The sequence below is a fragment of the Lipotes vexillifer genome, unplaced genomic scaffold (assembly GCF_000442215.2).
Source record: "Lipotes vexillifer unplaced genomic scaffold, Lipotes_vexillifer_v1.1 scaffold63, whole genome shotgun sequence".
In the NCBI taxonomy this organism is placed as follows: domain Eukaryota; kingdom Metazoa; phylum Chordata; class Mammalia; order Artiodactyla; family Lipotidae; genus Lipotes; species Lipotes vexillifer.
Window position 1 is genome coordinate 289,296 of NW_006784492.1, and position 24,550 is coordinate 313,845.

At 48.2% G+C, this 24,550-nt stretch overlaps 1 protein-coding gene across 1 annotated transcript in view; it reads left to right on the forward strand.

Annotated features, from left to right (window-relative positions):
* Nucleotides 1-24,550, forward strand: part of RGS12 (regulator of G protein signaling 12) — a 95,131-nt gene that overhangs the window by 38,734 nt on the left and 31,847 nt on the right. The window contains exon 3 of the mRNA XM_007456894.1: nucleotides 5,739-5,760. Coding sequence (XP_007456956.1) covers nucleotides 5,739-5,760 — 22 coding nt within the window. The remainder of the gene's footprint in view (nucleotides 1-5,738; nucleotides 5,761-24,550) is intronic.

Here is a 24,550-nt window from a genome sequence, read left to right on the forward strand (position 1 = left end):
TCTCAGAGCTGTTCACACACGGCTTCCCCACGTTTGCAAAGGTGCTCTCCACGCACCACCCCAGGACTACAGCCCGCGTGGGGGATGCATGTCACATCAGGACGCACGGGGTGTGTGTGCTCGCGTGCACACAGACGTGCAGCTCTGAGGCCGGGCTCTAAAACAGCGGAGACCCCGGGGCATTCGTGGTGTTTTGCTTTCACATTATTCTATCCCATCTTATCTCATTTTTTCACAAATGCTGCTAACGATGCACTGAATTGATTTGATAGCTCCTTGGAGGGTCGTGGCCTGCTGTGCAGGCCCCTGAGCTCTCGGAGCAGAGGGCGGGCTGGCGTGTGGGTGGGACCAGCAGAGTGGCCCTCCATCCCTTGTCCGATGGCCCTTCATCCCGCCCCTTGTGGTCTTCCTGTCCCATACCACCCGCTCTCTTCTGTGCTCCGTCCAGCGAGCAGTCGCTTTAAAACTTAGACGATCGGGACTTCCCTGGTGGTCCATTGGCTAAGACTCCACGCTCCCAATGCAGGAAGTCTGAGTTCGATCCCTGGTCAGGGAACTAGATCCCACATGCCGCAACTAAGTGTTCTCATGCCGCAACTAAAGATCTCGCATGCCGCAACTAAGACCCGGTGCAGCCAAATAAAAATCAAATAAATAAATATTAAAAAAAAAAAAACTTAGAGGATCAAGCTTTTAAAAGGCCAAATAAATATAAATTAGATGCAAATTGAATTGTTAGATTCTTAAGGCTTTTCATCATTGGGATTATCTCTTTTTTCAAAACGTTTAGGCAAGTTACGAGCCTTTGGTCTCTTATTTTAAGAACCAGAGATGGTTATTTAATATTTCTTATGTTCAAAGTAGGAAATTTTGTCAGTAGCTCAAAATTGAAACTATGTATATTACTATGTATCGCGTAATTAGGAAATGATATATTCTCATAACTGCTATTGTCAAATGTTACTGACAGAATCGGCCTTGATAAACCAGAATCATATAGCACTCTTCATAGAAATTATCTAGAACGTTCAAAACATTAATTAAAAATAAACTATCCGTGCACATGTGTGGTCCAGACACATTTCCTGCTGGGAATAGATCCAAATCAGTTAACACTGAACTATCAGGTTTAAGAGGCTGACCTGAGGTATGGAGATTGTTTGAACTTAAATTACGTATCTAAAATACTTTGTAAGTTTTTAAAAACCAATGTATTTACGTTAGTGTAAACTCCAGTCTTGGAGACATATCATAGACCTTTTTAGAGCTGTTTAGTTATGGTATGTGTTTAAACTGTAAGCACAGAAAAATGCTCACTTTCTGGCACCTTTTAACTGGCGGCTTGTTTTCTGCAGCTGCGCTTTTTATAAGAATAGCGTGCGACATGGGAACGTGGGAAGAACCCAAGAAGTACAGGCTAATGTATCAGAACAAACGTTAGGCGAGTTAAGTTTTAATTTGTGAAAATGTTTATAGTGGTCTAAGCATGCCAGGAAATTGGGGGATGCCTAACTTTAAAAGTCATGTTGATCTGCAATTAGTCCTTCTTACCCTTTGTGGGGGATGTTCTTTGGGAATTATCTATGGGGGTTTCTGAATTTTTGCCATTTTGGATGCTTCCCCCGTCAACCAGGATGTGCTTGAAAAGTGCAAGCCAGGCTTAACCAGGGTAATTGGGTCAGAATTGGACGTGTCAATCCCAAGGTCAATAGAAACGATTTGGGGGGTTGCCTGCCTTTCCCCCAAGGCTGTTGTCGGCAGGTTGCTTGCCTGCACCGTCTCATCTGCCCCTACGCCAGGCACTGGCCCCCTCCCCCGCCCCCTCCCGTGACAGCATCTGTCGCCCGTGCTGCACTGTGTCACCTCTTTCAGCCTCACCTCCTCTGATAATGAAGCCCCTGCGATGTGCTCCGTAGCCTGCTTCCGTATCCTTCTCAAAACGGCCAAGGAATCAGATGCTGACTAGGGATCCAGCGGGCCCTTTTGGGGGATATCTCATGTCGGTTCACGTGATGGCCCAGCTCTGTCACTCCCAGGTGTGTGTTTATAAATAGAATAAATATTAGATAGTAAATGGGAGAATTAGGTTAATGATAATTATACATTATTTTCAAATTAAGTTATCTGGTCAGGAAGTCATCATCGACTTCTCCAAAAGTATGGAAACTTGGAGGGGGACAGTAGTTTTATGTCCAGGTGATATTAAAGTGCGTCTCCATAGAGCTTTACTTTCAGATTAACGTCTGGTTGGGATGGAGACAGTTGCCAGGATAACAAGTCGCGAACAGAGAAGGTGGGAGACGCGAGGCAGGGCTGCGTACCTAGTTCCGGTGATCCTTCTGCACTGATTCGTGTCAGGAGCCATCCCAGCGTGAACTTGCCTCTCGTCAAGGATTTCTGTGCAGAGCTTAGGGCCTTGGGTGGGCGGGGATATCGGGCCGCTCGGGGAGAACCCTCAGCACACAGGGGCCGCCAGCCTGTGGCTCCACAGACGCCTAGTACTTGGAAGGCACTCTTGGCACAGCTACCCGAAGTGGGGAAAGGGAAGGGAGTACTTCCTCTGAGGCTGTGGCCTGTAGACTTTGAGTCCCTCCTGGAAAATGCGGAACAACTGAGGCTTGGACCCAGGATGCCTCTTCCTGGTGGGCATCCTGGAGAAGTTCCCGGAGGAATGGCCTGTGGGCAGTGGGTACCTATCTGCAGAGCAGCTCTCACTCCTTAGGGGGTTTCGCTGGCCCTGCTGCAGGCTGGCCAGGATTTCCTGTGCATCTTCCACCCTCTCTGTGCACCCTCCCAGTGCAGCCTAGTCTCTGCTGCTTGTTTCCTGTGCCTCCTCTCTGTGCTACCATCAGTGTGATTTCTTTCAGGTCTGTCTTCCAATCCCCAAATTTTCTCTTCAACCTCTAATCTCTGTTAACCTCTCTACTGAGTGTTTAATTTCAACAGTTGTAGTTTTCATTGTCAATCATTCTGTTGGGTTATTTTTCGTATCTACCACCTTACTTCCTCTTTTCTTTACTGCAACTTTTATTTCTTCACAATTTCATGGTTATTTGACATCTGTACTAGAACCTTCCAGTGTCTGAGATTCTGTTAATTGCTATTTCTGCTGGTTCTTTCTCGTGGTGGGGTTTCCTTGGGCTTGGGGGGATTTTTGAATTGGGAGCTTACGTCTGGGCAGGCTCCCACTCTTGGAACTCCTGTGGGCCTTCCCGGAGGATTTGTGTTTGTGCCTGCCGGAGTTGGGACTCTGCCCCACGAGCGTCCGAGTGAGTGGACACGCGCCGCTCAGCCCTGCGTCCCGCCTGGCGGCCTTGGCGTCTGCCGGCTGCTCTCCGTTCCCTCCCCCTCTCTCCTCCCTCAGGGGTTCCCCTTGCTCCTGTGGAGCAGCAGTATGTTAGAAAGCATGTTTGTTTCTGTGCTAGCTTCACAATGTGTCTATAAATCTAAAACTGCTCTAAAAGCACGTTTGGGGAACTTTACCTGGATCTGTTCACACTGTACCAGAGGGCCCCCCCACGCTGGAGTCTGGCAGCCCCCCAGCTGGAGCCTCTCCAGATGCGCTGAGCCCTCCCTGCTCGCCGTGTCCACGCTCCCCAGCCCACCCCGCCTCCCCGTGGGCTGCCCGCACTCAGCTGCCACCTCCTTCTTGGCTTCAGGCACACTCCTGTCTCCTGGATCTTGAGTTCAGTTCATTTTGGGGATACGTGTGAGACTTTTTAGTGCATTTTGTTCAGTCTGCTAAAGCCTGAGACTTTAGTTTTAGTCAAGATTGTAACATGAAGTGAGCCACATCCTCACATCCGTGGATTTTGCGTTTTATGACTTAGTTTTCAAAATCGTTATTGGTAGTATTTCTGCTTTTGTGTGTGGCCTTTTTGCAGATTTTCTTCTCATAATCTCAAGGGAGTAATTTGCCTTTGATATTATTTAGTTTACAACTCGATTGTAGGTGATTTGTTGTGAGCACGGGCAGAAGGACAGCCTCCCACAGTGCACTCGTCCGCCCTGGGAAGGAGACTCAGCCCGCGCTTCTCCGGTGAAAACCAGACCCTTAGCGTGTGAGGGCTGGTGGCTCGCTGGGGCCTGCTCATTGCCTGCCTGTCTGAAGGTTTCAAAGCTGGACCCACAATAGCCTGTGTTTTTACTATAGAAAAATATACGGATAAGGTACCAGTTATAGTTCCAGGGTATTTCTGACCGAGGACTCACGATGGTATGAAACGCCGACGAGCCCCATCCTAAAACCGTCAGGAAGCCTATGCCTCTCGCTGTCAGAGGACAGACCCTTGGGGGCAGGAGGGTAGGTGTAAGTCCCACAAGGTGAGGGGCTGCGACCAAGAGGGTCCCTTGTCTTCCGTGAAGTCCAGGAGGCAAGGTCTGGGGGGCCCTGGCGCTGGCGACGGGAGGACCAAACAGTGAGTAGGGGATGCAGTTGACATGGTGGCTCTTTTCAAAATTCGGCCACAAATACATGCTTTCTCTCCCCCGGGGGGATGGGGCTTCCACCGGAAGCAGCTAATCTGGGGCACCTCTGTCCTCACTTGTTTGGCTTTGGCCTTAGGGGTCTTAAAACATGACCTCTGCTTGTTGGGGGGGCCCAGGACTTGGGAAGGGGCTCCCCGTTCACCCCCCACGCCATGCACTCCAGTCTCCCTTCCCTCTGCAGAGAGGAAGGCGTGCAAGGCCTGGGGGTTCTGCAGTGGGTTTATTCTTAGGGCGTGGCTGGGAGGTTTCCTTGCGCCCAGCCCAGCGCTGGGCAAAGACACAGAGGGCAGCACGTCCGCTCCGGTGCCTGGCACCGCATCAGTGGCCCGCTGGCCCCCGTCCCTGCCTTGGGGCCCTGCCTGCCCGCTGCTCTCGGAGCTGTGCCTGTGCTGTGACCAGGACACGTCAACAAGGCAGCAGGTTGCCCTGCACTGAACCTGCTCCCCTTCCCGCCGTGAAGGCTCCCCTGGTGTCTGTGCCACCGACACCCTCTCCTGCCTCCGCCCGGCTTTTCCCTTTCCCGACTCCTTCTCCGGAGCCCTCTCCCTCCATGTCCCAGGTGACCTTCCCTAGGTTACAACCTCAGAACTGTTGACCCACAGGTGGGTCCCCAGGGGGCCTTGCTCAGCTGTCCCCGTCGGAGGATTCCTCAGAGCTCTTTGGGAGCCCAGCCCGCCTGTCGTTCTGGGACCTCCCTCGATGGCCTCCTCCCTCCAGTCCTGGCCTGTCCCCCCATCTGTCTGCTCAGGGTGGCTGGGCCTGGCGGTCGGGGTTGGCTGTGGCCGAGCCCCCACTCTGCTACCACCGGGGTGGTTTCACCCCTGCGCGGGCCGGGCCTCGGCGTGAGAGCGCCGAGCAGGGCTGTGATGTGCCCAGGGCAGCGCCTGGCCCTGGACGGACAGTGGGCAGGGTGCCTGCCTCCTGGACGTGGGTGCACCCCACGGACCCCAGCCCGGGCTGATCAGACCGAAGTTTGTAATGCTGTTCTCACCGAGGTTGTTACTAAGACGGCGATGTCAAACGTGCTGGGATTTGTCCCCAAGTGGAGATGGGCTGCTTCCGCCCGGCCTGCTCCCCGGCTCGCCCAGGAAGCGCAGGGACGCGCCCCAGTGAGGCGGCTGGTCTCCTGGACACCCGCTCCCAGAACGGGGACGGCCAGAGTCTGCTTTTGCTCCTCACGTGGACGTGCTATCATCTCCTGACCTGTCATGAGGCCCAATTAACTCATGTCTCTCTCTCTTTTCTTTCAGTCTGCAACTGTGTCTGATGGTGGTAAGTCACAATTTCTGATGTATATTTTTATTATTTTTAACGAAGTTTTCACATGTGGAGTGTGTTTGCTGTTGGCTCACTCGTAACGCTGCTTTCTTGGCCTTTCTGCATCCCTGGGTGGCGGGGAGGGTTTAGTCGGGGCCAGTTTGGGGGCAGCTCTCCATTCCTCCCGGCGGCTGCTACCGGGGTATTGGAAGCAGTTCATTGCAGGGCCGTGCTCGGTGTGACAGCACCCTCGCCCGTGCCCTCGCGTTCCTGTGCCAGCAAGTAAAGACCTGCTGCCTGCCTAGTAGAACTGGCTTGTGAACAGCACGTGAAGATTTTAGAGCTCTTGCTGAATTTGAGCAATTCTGGAAATCCGGGTGAGACGCTCAGCTGCTAAATTTCCCTTTCTTAGGAAAAGTTTAGTAGATAATTGGAGAGGTGTGGGATGAAGAGGAAGCTTACGTTCTGCCTTTAAATGATTTTGTTCAGGGGATTCTTTTAATGGGACTTCCCCGAAAAGCAGATGGCCAGAGATGTCCTGCCTCACTTACGATATTTCTCAATGTAACCCTTATCATTTTAGTTCCGTGAGTTTTAAAAACTCATCAAAATGATTTGGAGAGTTTCTTCCAAATGTTCCTTATTTCTTATAATACTCATAAAAGTCCTATGCTCACAGTTTTGTTTTTTTTTTTTTACTTGTTTTTAATTACTCTGTTCTGTCTATTGAGAGTTGAATTTTATAATTTGTCAAAATGTATCAGCACTTTATTTTCATTTATTTGCTGGCTGTGGGTCCCAAGTACTGCCAGAGCTGGGGAGTCACGGGGTTCAAGGTTACCCTCTTTATTGTAAGTTAAAGAGAAACCAAGGGTTTCTATTGTCCAGCAACTACAGACTTCGGTCACGAGCCTTGGACAGGGTGGCAGATATGTGGCGGGGCTCGGCCTGGAAGGTGACGCCAGTCACCCTCTGCCGGCTGGGGTCAGTCCAGCCGTGGGAGGTATAAGAAACGCGCAGATACCTGACGTCGAGACCAGACAGATCCTAAAGTTTGTGTCTGGGGATTTATTTTTTTAATAAAAGGAATTATGTTACCGGTCTTATGTACAACAATAATCATGTCATTTAATCACCTTAAGCTAGGAGTGGGGAAAACTTCCTTAATGAAAGGAAATAGGACGTGTAACCAAATCCAGGATAAAAGTGAGTGGTTTTTACAGTATTCTGTTCACGCTAACCTTTCTCCTGTGTGCTCATTTATCTTTTCTGGTAGAAGGCATTCATTTCTGCCGGACATTTATACATTTGAGAAGTTTATTGAAAATGTTCAATTTAATCATAATTATTAAGCTTTATTCGGCTCTGAGGTTTTCTTCTGTCAGCGGTAGATGCAGGAGCCCCGGGGAGTTTTATTATATACTTTATTTTACAAGTTTTGGAAAGTTAAACTTCCCAAGTGTGGGAAGCCCCAGACTCACAGCCCTGTGTCCTTTCTAAGGAAGTGGTGTCCTGGCTGGTGGCAGTGGTTCCCCTGCCCTGCTGGGGCTCCCCACCCCCCGGTCCCTCCTTCCCTTCCTGCCTCAGGCCCGGGCCACTCAGGATGGGCCCCTCCCTCATGAGTCCCTCTGCGGCAGAGCAGGGAGGGGGCAAGGTTGCTATTTCTTGAGCACGCCTTCAATTTCAGGGACTGTACCAGACAGTTGTATGTGTCCTATTGAGTTTTCCCATGCTTTTGTTATTTTCCATCTTCAATTTCTTTTCTGATTACAAATAAGAAGAAAAAGTGATCTCATTTATTTTGCACGTTAGTTCCAGGAGGTATGTATTACATTGTGCCATCTTTACAGGTAAAAGCACGCAGGCAGAAAGAGGGTCACATAGACACCAAGTTAAGAGGCTGGGGCCCAGGCTCTGAGGTCTGCCTCACTGCAGAGCCAGGCTCACAGTGCCCTGCTCCACATCTCAGCCCTGGACCCTCCAGTTCCTGACACCTGCTTCCTGGGGTCACCTTACCCCATCCGCGGTCGGGGCTGGTGAGAGGATCCAGGCACAACCTCAGAACGTGTGTCCACAGAGATGTTTCATGGTTGTGCTGAGCAGGAGATTCTGGCTCCTGGGGGCCTGGGACAGGGAACAAGCTGATTCTATGGGAAACCAGTCCTGCAGTGACTCAGGACCGGCTTTGGGGAGCAGCCTTTTCACAAGCTGCGCGGCCTCCACCTAGTTGTCGGCCTAGTTTGGGTGACTAATAAATCATCACTCAGAAATATTTTGTGTTCAGTTAAGCTTGTCGGTGAGATCATTTGGACTCATTTCACACTTCATACTTTTATTATGTGTGTTCTCACTATATAGTTTTGTGGCTTTATTTTAAGGAAGTTGGACGATGCTACTTTCGCAATCTTTGTCAACCAGAAGTGTGTCTTTTCGATTTCTCAGGAGAGTGGCCCAAAGCCAGAGACCACCCTGTGAAGGAAGGATTAGAGGTCAGTCTCTGTGGAGGGCAAACCAGGACCAGGAGTGAGTCCAGGGAGGCAGATTCTACCTCAAGAAAAGGAAGAACATCCTAGCACGTGAGAGAGGCTTAAAAATGCAATGACCTGCCTTGTGGCAAATTGTCCAAACGCTTATTCACACTGGATCCCCCAGTGTGGGAACGGAACCCTGGGGAGCTGGTGGCCATAGCTTGGTGGCATTGTAAGGCCTTCCCGAGCAGAGGGGAGAGAGCCTTCCGGTCCCTGAACCTGGGGTTTGGCACAAGGCAGCTTTATTGTAATTAAAGTTTACTCTCTTATTTTCTTTCTTTCTTTTTTACTTTGTAGTACCAAGCAGCTTCGCCAGGACTTCCCCTCCCACCCAGCTCCCACACCCTGGAAGGGCCAGGCTGTCTCTGCCGGTACTGGACCCGCCCTTTGAGGTTGGGAAGTTGGGGCATTAGGGAGCTTTTGAGTAAACACCTGCACCTGCAGGCACGTGTCGGGCTGTGACCATGGGGGACGCGGCTCTGGCTCCTGGGGTCTGGGGTCTGGGGTCTGGGGCACGTCCTCTCTAGCTGCTTCATACACATACCAACCCAGCCTTTCCAACCTCGCTCTTTCTTCGCAAGCATGATGTGGCCCCAGGGTCTCCCCGTGACCCTCCTCCGTCTCCGCCCACTGCATCCCGGCCCCTCCCACTTCCTCCGCCTAAAGTCCGCCCCTCGCGGTTCGCTCCGCCCCCCGGGCTGGCAGGCCTCCTCCCCTAGTCTCCCGCGGCCCCTCAGACGCATGGGGTCTCGGTGGGCTCCCCCAGCACTGTCCGCTGCCAGCGTGGTCTCCCCGGCCTGGGCCAGCGCCCCCCGGAGCCCTGCGCTGACCACCCCGGCCTTCACTTGAGCGTCAGCCTAGGCTTCATCTCCTTCCGACACTGCTGACGAGGTACCATCATTTTAATTATTTATCGGCGTCACTGGCTTGTCTGCTTCCTCCACCCACTGGACAGTGACCTTCGCGCGGTGGCTTCAGCACAGCGATGGCACGGGAGGTGTTTGTCAAGTGAATATTGAATTCGGGCATTTACAGTATGGCAGACAGCGGCCAGGGCCTCGGGGCTAAGACCTGCGTTAGGCCGTTAGGGCAGGTGGCTTTCAGTTTTTCCTTCTTCGTGAAAACCTCTCAAAAAACAAGCAAGCGAGTCTAGTAGAATCCCTTCTGGAAAATATGGCGGCAGAACTGTCTGCTGGCCTCGTGGGGTGTGGCCAGGCCCTCCGAGGACGCTTCTGCATCCGAGGCCCGAGGACCCGGCGGCGGCCGGTGTGTGCAATTTCTTTTGTCAGACACGTCGTTTCGAAGTAGGTTTTAAACTCTGTTGCAGTGCTTGGTAATGTTTCTGATGATTGTTCTAACATAAAAACCGGGACCTTGTGAAATCGGACATAATATCTGAGATGAAAGACACGCATTCTGTAACTGTTGTTTGTTTTCTGAATGGAGACGGCCTTTGATCTTATATCTACTCTCTGCCCTGCTTTTCTCCGTCTGCCCCTTTCCAACAAAGTACAATTCAGCCAAGCGACAGGACGTCAGGGAGGGGGCTGGCAGGTCAGGAAGTGACGGGGAAGGCCGAGCGGTGGGGCTCCTTGTCACCTGGCAGCTGAGGAGCCCTGGCCACCGAGCGTGCGTGTCACCAGCCTGGGGCACTGACGTTGGCTCCATAAGCTCTGGGCCTTGCCTGAGCCGGCTCAGTCCTGGGACTCAGTACTGGGAGAGGGGGACGGGGGTCTGGTGGAGGCCCTGCGCTTGCTGGTTAGCTCCTTTGTAACTGGTAGCTGAGAGTTGTGCTGGCAGGTTAGGATCATCGGTAGTTACAGTCAACGTGGAGAGCAGCTGAGTATGTGGTGTCGAGCCAATGGTCCTCTAGTGACCAGGACTACGTCATAAGCCTGGGCTGTGAGATGCAGCCGAAGAGAAACCGGTTATAGGCGAGGTCAGCGCCCTAGGTCGTGCTCGGTACCCACCCGTGTGTGTTGTTTGGACTCACTTCTGATATCAGTAACCGCTTCCTACGCAAGGCTTTTTCCCTTTTAAAAATTATTTTATTTTACTTTTTTCCAGTTTTATTGAGGTATAATTGATAAAAAAAAATTGTATGTGTTTAAGGTATGTGGTGTGATATTTTGATGGACATACACATTGTGGCATGATCACTACAATCAAGCTAATTAACACATCTGTCACTTCACATAGGCACCTTTTGTGTGTGTGGTTGAGAACACTGAGATCGACTCTCTTCTCAAATGTCAAGTGTACAAAACACTACGATTATAGTCACCGTGCTGTACTTACTCATCTCACAGGTGACACTTTTCATGCCTCGACCCATGTCTCCCCATGTCCCCCTCCCCCCAGTCCCTGGTAACCACCATTCGACTCCCTGCTTCCATGAATTGGACTATTTCAGATCCCACATAGAAGTGAGATCATACAGTTTTTGTCTTTCTGTGTCTGGCTTATTTCATTTAGCATGTCCTCCAGATTCATCTATGGTGTTGCAAAGGCAGGATTTCCTTCTTTTTTTTTTAAGACAATAATATTCCATTACATGTAATGTATACACACACACACACACACACACACACACACACACACACACACACACACACACACACACACACACACACACACACACACACACACCATAATTTCCTATCCGCTCCTCCTGGGCACTTAACTGGTTTCCATATCTTGACTGTTGTGAATAATGCTGCAGTGAACATGGTGATACGTATATCTTCCGAGATCCTGTTTCATCTGGATGAATAACCAGGAATGGAGTTTCTGGATCCTATGGTAGTTCTAGTTTTAATTCTTTTGAGGACCCTCCATACTGTTTTCCACAGCAGCTACAGCAATTTACATTCCCACCAACAGTGTAGGAGGGTTTCCTTTCCTTCACAACCTCTCCAGCTCTCACCTCTTGTCTCTGATAATAGACAAGACTGTCGACTAATGGGTGTGAGGTGACATCTCATTGTGGTTTTGGTTTGCATTTCCTTGAGATCAGTGATGTTGAGCGTCTTTTCATGTACCTGTTGGCCATTTGTGTGTCTTCTGTGTCAAAGTATATATTCACCTCAGGTCTTTTGCCCATTTTTTAACCTGCTTATTTGGGTTTTTGTTATTGAGTTGTATGAGCTCCTTGTATATTATGTTTAGTAATCCTTTATCAGATAGGTTTGCAAATCTTCGGAAGGAGTTCTGACCATGTGGCCACCGTTAAGCAGGTCAGACCCTCGGCCTCTTTGCTCTCACTCACCAGGGAGGTTTCTAAGAGCCCAAGAGTGTTCTCTTCTGCTTCTTTGAGAAAAGTCAGTCCGTTATACTCAAAGGCAATTTAGTTGTAAAAGGTTTTTTTCTATGTAATTAATTTGATTTTTCAGACATATCTTGCCTCTTCTTTTACTTTTTATTCATTTCGTAATGGTATTGATTTTGTCCTCAATCTGTTTCATCAACTGTGCTTTCTCCCCTTTCTCTCATAGAACATGAAGAATTTCTAAAGGCTTTTAGGCTGTGTTTTCTTCCGGACCAGACTTTGGGTTTGCTTTCTGCATATTCTATACCTTCTTTCCTCCGTCCACCCACTCATCTACACATCCATCTACCTACCCATCCATCCATCCATCCATCCATCCATCCATCCACCCACCCACCCATTCATCCATCCGTCCATCTGTCCATCCACCCACCCACCCATTTACCCATCTATCACGTCATCCTCCCATCTGTGGATGTCAGCAGTCCCCATGGCCCTTATGTGCTTTCTGGCACTGACATTCTTGAGCCCAGAGAGACCGCAGTGCTGAGCTCCCGTGTCCTTCCTGCCTGAGCTGACACCCTCAGTACTAGTTGGGCTCTACCCACAAGGGTGTATCCTTGACTTTCCCTGTTTTGTCGGTGCACCTTCCTTCCCCAGGACACCTGCTGGGGACTTCAGGGATGGGTTAGACTCAGAACCTGTCAAAACGTTTTCATTTTTTCTCTTTTCTTGGCTTTTTTTCTTTCTCTTTTTCTTGTTTGAAGCTTATGGCATCAGACTGTGCTGTCTTTTTTGGGTGCTTTCGCTAAGTTTGTGGCTGATTTTTAATCCCTCTGTCCCGCCCCCGCCTGTGCTGGACGTGGGGAAAGGAGAGTCGGTGGCTAGTCTTCACTTTGCCCACACTTACCTGGGCAGCTGCCATGTGCCGGTTTGTTTTGTCTTGTTTTGAAATAACTTTCAGTAGGAAACGAAAGAGGAAAGTAGGTCGTCACAGACTAGAGCCTCCAGTCCTCTCCACCCGTTCCTCCAGGTGCTGGGTGGTGAGTGGTCTCAGGCCCAGCAGATCGCTTTCCAGGGCCCACCAGGGCTCTTTTCCCAAAAGTTTGTACACACCTGGCCAGGGCTGAGCGTAGCTCAGTGGGCATGGCTGCGGGGCCACATCTCCCGGTTCTGCCCGCTCCGTGACCCTCCTGGACACCCGGGGAGCCATGGTGAGCACAATCTGGGTCATCTCCAGCCGAGGGGCCTCATTCCCCACCTCCAGCCTTGGGACCCCTCCCGCCTCTCGCCTAAGTCCAACCCTCAGCCCTCCATCCAGGTCTGCCTCTCAGCTCTGTTTCCCTCGCGCTTTACTAAAGATCACAGTAAACTTTGGTTTCCAGACTCTTACTGCTTCAGGTGTTTGGGGTTTAGAGGGTCTCTCCTTTAACACCATCGTGTGTGAGAGAATACATCAAGGCACAGAAAAACTCCTGTTGCTTTGGTCATTCTCTGGAAAGAGCTGACTCCCCCCGGGCAGCTCCTTGGCTAGCCGCCCGCCCCCAATCCGCTCACACCGTGCGCTCCGCGGCCACCGAGGGAAGCTCACAGGCCGCCATCCTCTCTCTCTCTGTGTCTTGTCTTTTCTCGAGGCCTGATGGCACCTCCTCTGCCTGCCTGGTGGGGTCGCGGTGCAGGAGTGGGCCCTGCGGTGCAGGAGTGGGCCCTGCGCGTCAGGCCGCTTCCGGGGCTCTTACAGCAGCTGCCTGGGGGTGAGGGTTACGTGCCTGTTAACTGAGGGAGTTAAACTGCACCCTTCTTTCAAATACTAGGTATTGGGTCTTCCCTGGTGGTCCAGTGGTTAAGACTTCGCCTTCCAGTGCAGGGGTTGTGGGTTCGATCCCTGGTCGCGGAGCTAAGATCCCACATGCCTCGCAGCCAAAAATTCAAAACATAAAACAGAAGCAATATTGTAACAAATTCAGTAAAGACTTTAAAATGGGTCCACATCAAAAAAAAATCTTAAAAAATAAAATATTAGGTACTATAATCTCTACTATTTTGGGCAATGAATTTGCATCCTGTAAAATTACGAAAGAGAAGGAGAAATGTAAAGGTTTCAGAGTGGTGTCATGGATATTTGTACAGAGTTCTGGTGAAGCCATATTTTCCTCATCAGAAGAACAGTGCAGCCTAATTGCACATTTTCAAAAATGTTTGCTAACTAGTAGAGATGGAATGTTAATTTGTTATTTGCTGTGTGAGAGGGGTTGTTTTAACCAGAAGTCTTTATTTTGGTTTAATATATTGTATGTAACGTACCTTATGGTTTGCTTTGAACCTGAAAATTATACCCAGAGTTGCATAGTGTGTTTATAGGGTACGAAGCACTAAGTACTTTGTAAACACTAGCCAGACTTGGATTTTAGTTTTTGGAAGGATAGAGACTTGATTTCTGCCAAGATTCTTTCCAGTGTGCTGATTTCTTTCCAGTTCTACAAGATATTTGGAGAGAGTTTTTATTAGTAATTATTTATACTGTGAAATTTTTTTCAAGCAAACAGAAGTTCAAAAGTAATAAACCAGTGACCACATACCTTCCTCCTAGAAGCCACGCCGGCTAACGTTGGGGCGTATTTGCCTGAGGCCTTTCCTCCAAAGCGCTGCAGTCACTGTGGAGGGGGGGGTCCCCTTTGTGACCCCCTCCTGTGTGCGTTCCTCATCCTCCCCCAAGAGGCCCCACCTGGAAGCAGGTGTGTCTCCTTCCACTCCAAGGGGATTGATTAGTTTGATTCTTGGGGGCAAAGCGTCTCTTAGGAAACCGTAGCATGCAGAGCAGTGTAAGGACTGGTCTAGTAAGCCGTGTGTCCCGTCAGGGGAGCAGTCACCCTGAGGCAGCTCCCGCCAGAGCCCGTGTTCTGCCTCTCACACGAGTGTTCACTCATGATTTGTGCCCTTTTTTGGTATGTATTACACTTCAATGAAGAGTTTACTAAAATAATTAATATTGTTTTAAATGCTTGAAGCTTTTTACCTAAGGACTTGCCAAATGGCTTGAAAATTTTATTAGATTCACTCTCAGGAGAAGAGGTATAAAGTTGCTCAGAGAAAGTATTACACAGATTGGGTTGAAAATCTGATTGGCCAAAATAATTTAGGGGAATGGTCTAGAAGTCGACCTTGAGGTTGGGGAGGGCTCAGTGGCTTTTTGCAAGAGCTCTACCTAAGCAGCTTTTATGCAGATTAGGAAAACTAAGAAGAGAAAGTAGATGCCTTTGGGCCTGCCTTCTCAGCTTGTAAGATTTTCTCTCCCGCTGGTTTTCAGCAACTTAATTAGGATGAGTCTTGGGTTGGTTTTGTTGTGTATCTGCCATCTGGGGCGTGTTGAGTGTCAGATGCTGTTTACCCCTCTCCCACTCTGGGGACTTGGGTTTTTCCTACGGGCCACTGAGACTTGTTCATTTTCAGTCTTTTTTTTTTTTTTCCCATATGCTTCATGTTTCATAGTTTCTTTTGTTCTGTGTTTAAGTTCATTGATCTATTCTTACGGTGTTTAATATGCTGTTAATTCCATCCTGTGGACTATTCATTTCAGAGGTTTATTTTTCACCTCTAGAAGTTCCTTTCAGGTCTTTTAGAACCCTTCGCTTCTCTCCTCATATATTCACGCTTTCCTTTAAACTCTAGAGCGTGTTTACAACATCTTTAAGAGTCTTCAGGTCTCTGTCTGCTCACTCATCCTCGCCGTCACTCCTGGGTCTGTTCTACTGCCTAATTTTTCTTCTGGTCGTGGGTCACATTTCTGCATCTTCTCATGTCTAGTGATTTTCGACTGGCTGCAGGATTTTGTTGTCTTCCCTTGAAGAGTATAGGGCTTTGTTTTCATTGGCAGTTAAGCTACTTGGGCCTTGGCTTGGCCCCTTTGAGGCTTGTTTTTACGCTTTTTTTTTTCTAGGGCACATCTAAAGTGGCTTTCACTGTAAGCTAGTTTAGCCCCACTACTGAAGCCTGACACGTGTGGGGTCTCCTCTGAAGGCCAGGCGTTCATCCAGAGCTAGTGGGGACCCAGAAGCCTCGCAAGCCTGCGTGAGCTCCGGGAACGTCCATCCTGCAGCTCCAATCTCACAAGCCTGCGTGAGCTCCGGGAACGTCCATCCTGCAGCTCCAATCTCGCAAGCCTGCGTGACCTCCGGGAACGTCCATCCTGCAGCTCCAATCTCACAAGCCTGCGTGACCTCCGGGAACGCTCATCCATCCTGCAGCTCCAACCTCGCAAGCCTGCGTGAGCTCCGGGAACGTCCATCCTGCAGCTCCAATCTCACAAGCCTGCATGAGCTCCGGGAACGTCCATCCTGCAGCTCCCGGCTATCCTTTGCCTGGCCTCGCCGGTTTCACCCCGTGCACACACACCTTAGAATCCAGCAACGGGCTCCAGGGGTCTCTTCTGAGATTTCTGGAGCTCTTTCTTCACTAGCTTTCCTCATGGCACCTGCAAATTCCAGCCTGGCCTGGCCTCATTCTAATCTCTGTCTCTTCAACTCAGTGCTCATGCAAGGCTTCTGCCCATTTTCCTGCTAGATCATCTACTTTTCCTTATTGGTATGTAGGAAATTTGAAAAAGAGATCCTGGAAACGGTTCTTACATTGGATTTATGTATTCAGGTGAGCTCCCCCACAGCTTACCTGTTCATTCTCTTCGTGGTCTCTCTCTTTTTTTTTTAATTAATTAATTTTATTTATTTTTGGCTGCATTGGGTCTTCGTTGCTGTGTGCAGGCTTTCTGTAGTTGTGGCGAGCAGGGGCTACTCTTCATTGAGGTGCTCAGGCTTCTCATTGTGGTGGCTTCTCTTGTTGCGGAGCACGGGCTCTAGGCGTGCGGGCTTCAGTAGTTGTGGCACACGGGCTCGGTAGTTTTGGCACGTGGGCTCAGTAGTTGTGGCTCGCGAGCTCTAGAGCGCAGGCTCAGTAGTTGTGGCGCACGGGCTTAGTTGCTCCGCGGCATGTGGGATCTTCCTGGACCGGGGTTCGATCCCGTGTCCCCTGCATTGGCAGGTGGATTCTTAACCACCGTGCCGCCAGGGAAGCCCTCTTCGTGGTCCCTTTTGATGACCCAAAGTTTTTAATCTTTGTATCATCCAATTTATCATTTTCCCTTTCTGTGATGCTTTTTATATCCTTTTAGAGCAGGCATTGCCCTTCCCAAGATCATGAAGGTAAAGCCGTCATTGTTTTCTCTTCTGCATTGAAAGCTCTGATGATCTGGAGCTGATATTTGTGTATGATGTGAGTTAGGGGACAAGATTCATTTTTCCCGTCTGGGACCCAGTTGACCCAGCTCCATTTATTGAAAAGGCGATCCTCTCCCCACTGAAAGGAAGCAGCACCTTTATCAGGTAATCGTATATTTGTGGGTCTGTTTCTGGCTTCCAGCTTCTGTTCCATTGGTCTCTTTGTCATTGGATCAGCACCTAGTGTCGTCATTACTGTCGTTCTGTCGTGCGTTCAGAGATCTGGTTGTGTGGTCTCAGGATGGTTTTGCTTATTCCAGGCCTTTTGCATTTTCTTACACATTTTGGAGCTAATTTGTGAGTCACTGCCAGTTTTCCAGAGTCACCTTGGCTTCTTTCTGTCTGAGCTGGTGGAGATACAGCACTTTTGGAATTTGTGTATGGTGCTTTCACTGGAAGTGTAGCACAAGCCACAAACAGCCATTGATATTAGGGCAGTTGGGTTTTTTCATTGTTTTGTGACTGTACATTTGTGATCTTCATTACGTAGCCACTTACTGTCTCGCTCTTTAAAAATCTTCCGGTCTTTCCCCCAGGAATAAATACTAAATCTGGCTTTGTTTGCCTTATAAAAAAACTGTTTCTTTTAGATGAGTGACCTCTGTCAGTATCTAAAACCAGCATAAATCGAGATTACTTCAGGCCAACGTGTCACCCTCAAACAGATGCCGTTGTTCAGAGAAGGGAGGGAAAGCCTTGTAACGTACAAGACTTTGCAGGGACTTGCGTGTAAGGTGACCCGAGCATCCGAGAGAGGCTGGTGGACAGGCCGTGCTCGCCTCTGGGAGACGGTGGATTGTCGCGGGATGTGCTGCCGCTGGTGGTGGGAGAGATGGAGGCGGGCGGCAGGGCCTGGTCCAGCCAGAGGCCTGTGAGTCCAGCGGAGCCAAGCCCTGAGATGAGAGCAGAGGCTGTCCCTCATGTGAGTTTGGGGAGATGGGAAGAGCCAGGAAAAAGCTGAGCAGGAGCATCCGGTGTAGTGGAGACCTGAGAGAGGATGACTCTGTGTCTGTGAGGAGCGCGCACGGTGAGGAGACCTCCACTGGGGGGCGGTCACCACGTTGGCAGGGGTGGGAAGGAGCAGGGTGGGGAGAAACAGATAAAAGGGCAATAACAAGAGCTCTGCTTTGGACCTGTGACTTTTGAGATAGTTCGCAATTTCCAGGTGGAGATGTGGTGTAGACAGTTGGGTAACTGAGTGTGGATGCCAGAAACGGTTGGGCCTGGAAAGCACGAGCTTAAGGGTCATCAATCCACCAGTGGAATTTAGTGCCTTGGCAAGCTTGAGTGATTAGAGATCATGCAGCAAAGAGGAGTTCTCAAACCTGTGAGACGAGTGGGAACTGGAAGACGGCTGGAGACGTGAGAGGTGATAAGACACGCAACGAGTCAGAGCATGGACTGGGTTAAACCCTGACTCTGCCAGCAGCTGGCCACCTCAGTTCTCTGTCTGTAAGATGGGTACCAGGGCCCGTCTTAGAGTGCTACTGTGAGAATGACAGGAACTGATATCTGTGCTGCATTTAGAACAGTCCGTGGCACATAATGAAAAGCTACGCAAATGATGGCTGCCATTATTATTGTCAATATCACTGTTGCTGTTTGAATTGCATTTCCAGTATAAATGGTAGTAGGAGTGGATAAAATTGCCTAGAAGAACTACGTAGAGAGCCTAGGACAGGCCCTGAAGAAGGTGATAAGGTCGGTGGAAGAGGAAGGGCATCAAAGGAGGACGCTCTCCGCCTGGATTGTTTAAAATTCAGTTTTGAAACAAAAGGGCACAGGAAGATTGAAAGCATTAAATGAAATTAATTATTTTCTTAGGTAGATACTAAGGAAAAAGAAAACTGGTGTGGCAATGTCAACACCAGACAAAATAATTCAAGTGAAAAGCAATAAGAAAAGAGGAGGGCAGGCAGTGTGGACCAAAAATAGTCTCTCACTTGTGAACAAAGTTAGATGAACTACAGTAAACGTGGACACGTATTCTTAGGGGAAGACTATAATATACCTCTTTCAGAAACTAAGAAATCAAGCTGATAAGAAATAGAGTAAGATCACAGAATGTTTGAGTTATAAAACAGACGACTTAAATTTTATATATATAAAATTCTACGTCCAATAGAGAGTACACTTCTTCCCCAAAGATACATGACGTATTTACCAATGTTGACAATATTCTACTCCAGAAATGCAGCTGCTACAAATTAAAAATATATTTACAGCATACAGGTCACACCTGCTGTCTGCATTGTAATTAAATAGAAGTCAACTACAAAAAGACAATACAAAATAAACTGTACATTTGAAAGTTTAAAACTAGATTTCTAAATAATTCATGGGTCAAGGAGAAAATTAAGATGGAAATTATAATACAGTTTAGAACTGTTCAGTGATTATAGTGCTGCATATTAACACCAGTGGGATATAGTCAAAGTGGTTTTCAGAGAAAATTTTGTAGTGCTAATTAGTATATATTATAGAAAAGAAAAGTTGGGAAATACAGGAAATAAGCTTTCAAAATAAGGTGGAGGGAAAACACAAAGTAGAAATTAACAAAGTGGAAAACAAAACAAACAGTATATAACTGATTAATAAAACAAAAAAATAAGTCTGCAGTAAGTATGATCGAGGAAAAGAGGGAAAAAACACTAAGAATGAAGAAGAAAGAAGACAAAGATAACTTCAAAGGTAACAGAGAACTAGAGTTATAAGAAAATTCTACGAATAACTTTATACTAATGCATCTGATTACCAGGTCAATTGGACAACGTTTAGGAAAATATGGTTGGCCTAAGAAGAAAAGGAGACTTTGGTTAGATAGATCAACGTAAGCAAAAATGATTTGGAAGTCAAAGATCTACACCGCAAAAGGCAACATGCCCAAACCAATTCATAGGTGAGTATATCAAATCAGCTTGGGATAAATGATGTTGCAAATAACAAATAACTCCAAAATCACAGTGGCTCTAAGAAAGCAAAATTTCTTTTTTACTTACATTATACGCCCACTGCAGTCTGGCCTTCTTTTACTTTGCGTGTTTCCGCTGTTGCAGCAGTTCCTCTATGGGACACTGTGAGTCTTGTGGCAGAGCCGGGCAGTGCTTCCTTCCCAAGCACTACGTGCTACGCTCTCTCACATCACAAGGCCAAGCCTGACACTGAGGTGGGGGGCACGGGTAACCCTCCCACAAGCAGGGGCAGCAAATATTTTGGACTTGACGTGGTCTACCACACAGGGTATAGAAGATGGGAAGCTACCCCCACCCTGCTCATATCAAGCCAGCATAACCTTGATACCAAAACTGGACAAGGATGGCACAAAATTGAATTATTGGCCAATTTAACTTAGTGAACAAATATGGAAACTTCCTAAATGAAAGTTTAGCAAATTGAATCCAGCAGTGTTTTCATTTTTTAAATGCATCCTTATGAAGTGAGGTTTATTCAAGGAGTGCGAGGATAGTTTAACGTTAGAGAATTTTCCACTCAAGTCACCATTTATTCATTCGACAGTTGTTTTTAGAACTCCTACTTTCTTCTAAAAACTGTTACAGGCACTGGGGATACATTGGTGAACAAAGCAAAGTCCCGGCCTTCATGGCGCTTACACTTCAATAAAGGAATATCACGGTCACATAAGCAGATTGTGTTACATTAATAGGTTAAAGGGGTAAAACTGTATGATTATCACAGTGGAGGCAAAGGAGTATCTAATAAAATTAAGTCCCCATATTCCTTTTTTGTTTTAAGTTGAAGTATAGTTGATGTACAATATTATATAAGTTACAGGTCATGCGATAGAGTAGTTCACAGTTCTTAAAGGTCATACGCCATTTATAGTTGTTATAAAACATTGGCTGTGTTACCTGTGTTGTACATTATATCCTGTAGCTTATTTTATACACAGTAGTTTGTACCTCTTAAGCCCCTACCCCTGTACTGCACCCCGCTTCCCTCTCCTCACTGGTAGCCACTAGTTTGTTTTCTATACCTGTGAGTCTGCTTCTACCCATTTCATTTTTTTAAAGTTATACTTAATAGTTAAACATTAGACCCAGGAATAAGGCAAAGATGTTCCATATCTTAGCAACTATTTAACATTATATTGGAGATTCTGGCCAACACTATAAGGCAAGAAAAAGAAATTTTAAAACTTGTAAAGGAAGAAATGAAATAATCATTGTTTACAAATGGCATTCTCGTCTAACTAGAAAACCCACAGCATATCAGTCACATGGCCAGGCCTGACTTTTAGAGCTAATGGAGTTCAGGAAGACGAAAAGCAGTAGCTTTCCTAAACAATATACATTGTTTTGATAGGAACATATATATGTTTGTAAAAGCATAACAAAAGATTTGGATCAACACCAAATTAATAAGGTGGGTTTCCTCTAGGGAGGGGAGATAGGACTAGAATTTTAGGTAATGATCAATAAGGGATTTTATTTTTTATGTTTAAAATTTTTAAGTAGAAAATATTTTATGAGTCGTGCATTAAAACTGCAAGATGTTTATGATTTGAAGTTATATGCCTTTCGGCCTGTGCCATCTCATTATAGCTTGTATTTGGAACACGTGATCTGTTTATCCAACCAATATTATTGAATGCCTACTATGTGCCTGGTACTACTTGTTACAATACTCTTATGATGCCAGTATACAGTTACTACTGTGGCTTTATAGAAAGGTGAGGTGACTTGGTGAGGAGTGGAGTTCTCACAGCATCCCTGTGACATCAGTACACGGTTGCTACTGCAGCATTACAGAAGGGGGAGGACAGTGTGACTCCAGAACCCACACTGTGAACCACCACAGCTGTGCCAGGTAGAGCCGGGTTGGAGACTCTGGCTCCCAGGACAGAGCTTGCCACAAAGTTGACCTTCAACAGATGTATGTTGAGAAATGAGGAGGAGGGGGTGGCCCCGTTCACCTCTTACTCATCTTAACGGCCCGTCCAGTTTGAGGAGGAGGACATGGAGGATGTTGGGTTCCCCCGTGTAGTGGAGCCCTGACCTTCTGCTTATTCCATAGAAGAGTCAGGCTCGGCAGATCCTCGGGGCAGGCGGGGGGAGAGAGGGCGCACCTTTATTTTTATTTATTTTTTGCACCATGTAATTTGCTTTCAGTCTGAAACTATATCAGGCTTTCAAAAATTGCAGCTGTAGGACAAAGAACTTTTCCTGTACCATTTGAAAGTAAGTTGCTGATGTGATACCCTCACCACCTCGAACACTTTAGAGTGAATTTCTTACAAATGAACACATTTCCCTGCATAACCAAAATGCAACCATCAGAATTAGGAAATTAACACCGATACATTGCTACCACCTTATCCTCACACTCTGTTCATTTCTCCAGTTCATAGTAAATGTCATCTTTATGGTAGAAGGATCCAGTTCAGAATCACATTTGGCTTTTAGTTGTCATGGTTCTTTCATCTCCTCCAGTGGGACGGTTCCTCATTCTTCGCTTGTCTTGCGCATTCGCCGCTTTTGAAGATTGCAGACCCCTAGGTCTGTCGACGCTAGGCCTCGATTTGGGCCACCTCTGCCTTGAGCACCACCCACTGGAGACATCCAGACCAGGGCCGGGGCTCTGGGAGCCCCAGCCTCAGCTCCGCCTCCTGCAGGAGAAGGGGCAGGAGAGCTGCCTGCCTTCTTTGGGGGCGAGGTGAGGACCCCTCAGGGGCCAGCCTGGTGACCAGATTTTTGGAGCCCAGCCTGGGACAAATGACTTTCTGAATTTGATTGCTTTATTTGGAAGTCACATAAAAGACACAGGTATTACATTTGTTTAGTTTTGCACCTGACATGTTATCTTCATTATTAAAATTATGTGAAATCATGACTGTTCCAGAATCCCAGGCTATGGATGCCATAGCCAGAAAGTACAGTTTACACCTGACATAAAAATAAGTCTTTCCTGTGTCTCGGTATTACCTCTTTTCCACTGACAGGAGTGGTCTCTCAGTGCCATCCCTGATGAAGGCGGTGCCTGCCCCGTGCGTCCTTGATGATCTTATCCCCTTGATCCTTTTCCTTCTCTGACGGTCAGCCCACTAGCCCCCTGCCCTGTTGGGGAGGGTGCCCGTTGCCTGGCCCCCCACCTACACGGTCTCAGTGCAGGCCTGGTGCCTGCAGCTGTGCCTTTAGTCTCCTGTGCCTCGGCTGCAGGCAGGGGTGAGCACCAGTTTTGACTCTTCCTTGTGGAGCCCCCATTTGGGGTCTTTGGGCTTCTGCACTGAGCAGTGGCCTCCAGACGGGGTCAGGCCACAGCTGGAGGGTTTACACTTCACGTGTGGCTCTTGGCCCCAGAATAAAACGAGGTCTTCACAGAGTGTATATGTATTTTATTCACTGAGATGAAATACACTGATTTCACTAAGGAATCAGTAAGTGAATAATGTGAATTTTTTTCATTCACATCAGCACAATAAGTGAATTTGATTAGGGCTAATCTTTGAAAAGTGTCCCGCGTCCCTTTCTGGTGAGTCCTGGAGGCCCCCTGTGGTCAGATGCCGGCTAGTGGGCAGCCCACGTGTGGTCACAGTTGCTAGCACTGTGCCTTGAATCCTGAGCACTCGTGTGACAAGTGACATGTCCCCTTTGCGTGTCGCGTTACTTCCCACGCTGACCCTTTTTGGCTACGGTTCTACCCACGCACACGGCCTCGCGAGCTCTCCCAGCATCTCACCCCCATCTGCTTGGCATTTCAGTCTCCAGAAGGACTTGTGTCATTTCAGACACGGAAAGTTTGTTCTGCTCTGCTCTGCCAGAACAGTTATAAATCGACTCTCTGGTAGTGACTCCAGGAAACACTCAGCATATAGGTTTCTGGTGTTCGGGCCCACATTTCCTGTGGCCCTGGGAAGTATATGGAAGGATGCTGTACACTGAGCGCTGCCCTATAGACCTGTGAGGCGTTTGCCTGCTCTCCAGGGCTGTGACATCTGGCCAGGAGCTCATGAACGGTGACACTGGGAACGTCCCTTGGAGCACATGGACACTGTCTCAGCACCTTCACCAGCTAATCTCAGGCGGGTCATAGGAGGGCTTCACGCTTCAGCAACTTCCTTTGTAAAATGGGCTGATGGATCAATAGTTTGCAGACTCTGTGCCGAGGAGGTGCTGTCAGGCTCCATAGACATTTCATTCTCTCATCGTCAGAAGGGCTCTGTAAGTAGTGGCCGATCTTTCACGAAGGAGGTGCTAGGCTGCCTGCCCGAGGCTGCACCAGGTCGACCAGGGCGGGCCGAGGTCTGCCCCTCCTGCTCTCGTCTGTATCTTCTTCCTTCCCAGGGGCCCAGCCCACACACAGGGATTCCATATGCGATTGCTTTGAGGAAGAAAAAGGCCTGCTGCTTTAAATTTGTAAAATGTGCCAGGGCTGCAACTGGGGAATGAAGTGAATAGTCTTAGGGAGCCTACTGTGCGGTGTGGGCAGGACGTGGCAGACTTGGACATGCAGCTGAGCCGGGTTGGGCGGGGCTGGGGGGAGGGCCGGGCAGCCCTCCCTGTGCATCCACCTTTCAGTGCAGTTCCAGAATTCTAAGTTCAAGCCTAGACTTCCAGGGTGTTTGAAGAGAGGAGAATAGACTATATCTTACTTAACAGCGTGTTAGCTTCTTTGATATTTTTTCAGTATTTAGATGCATGGTGTAAAGATCTTAACTTGTACTCTTGCGCCAAGCCCTGCAATTGTTAATTTCTCCCCTAATGAGAAAACCAAGACATAAA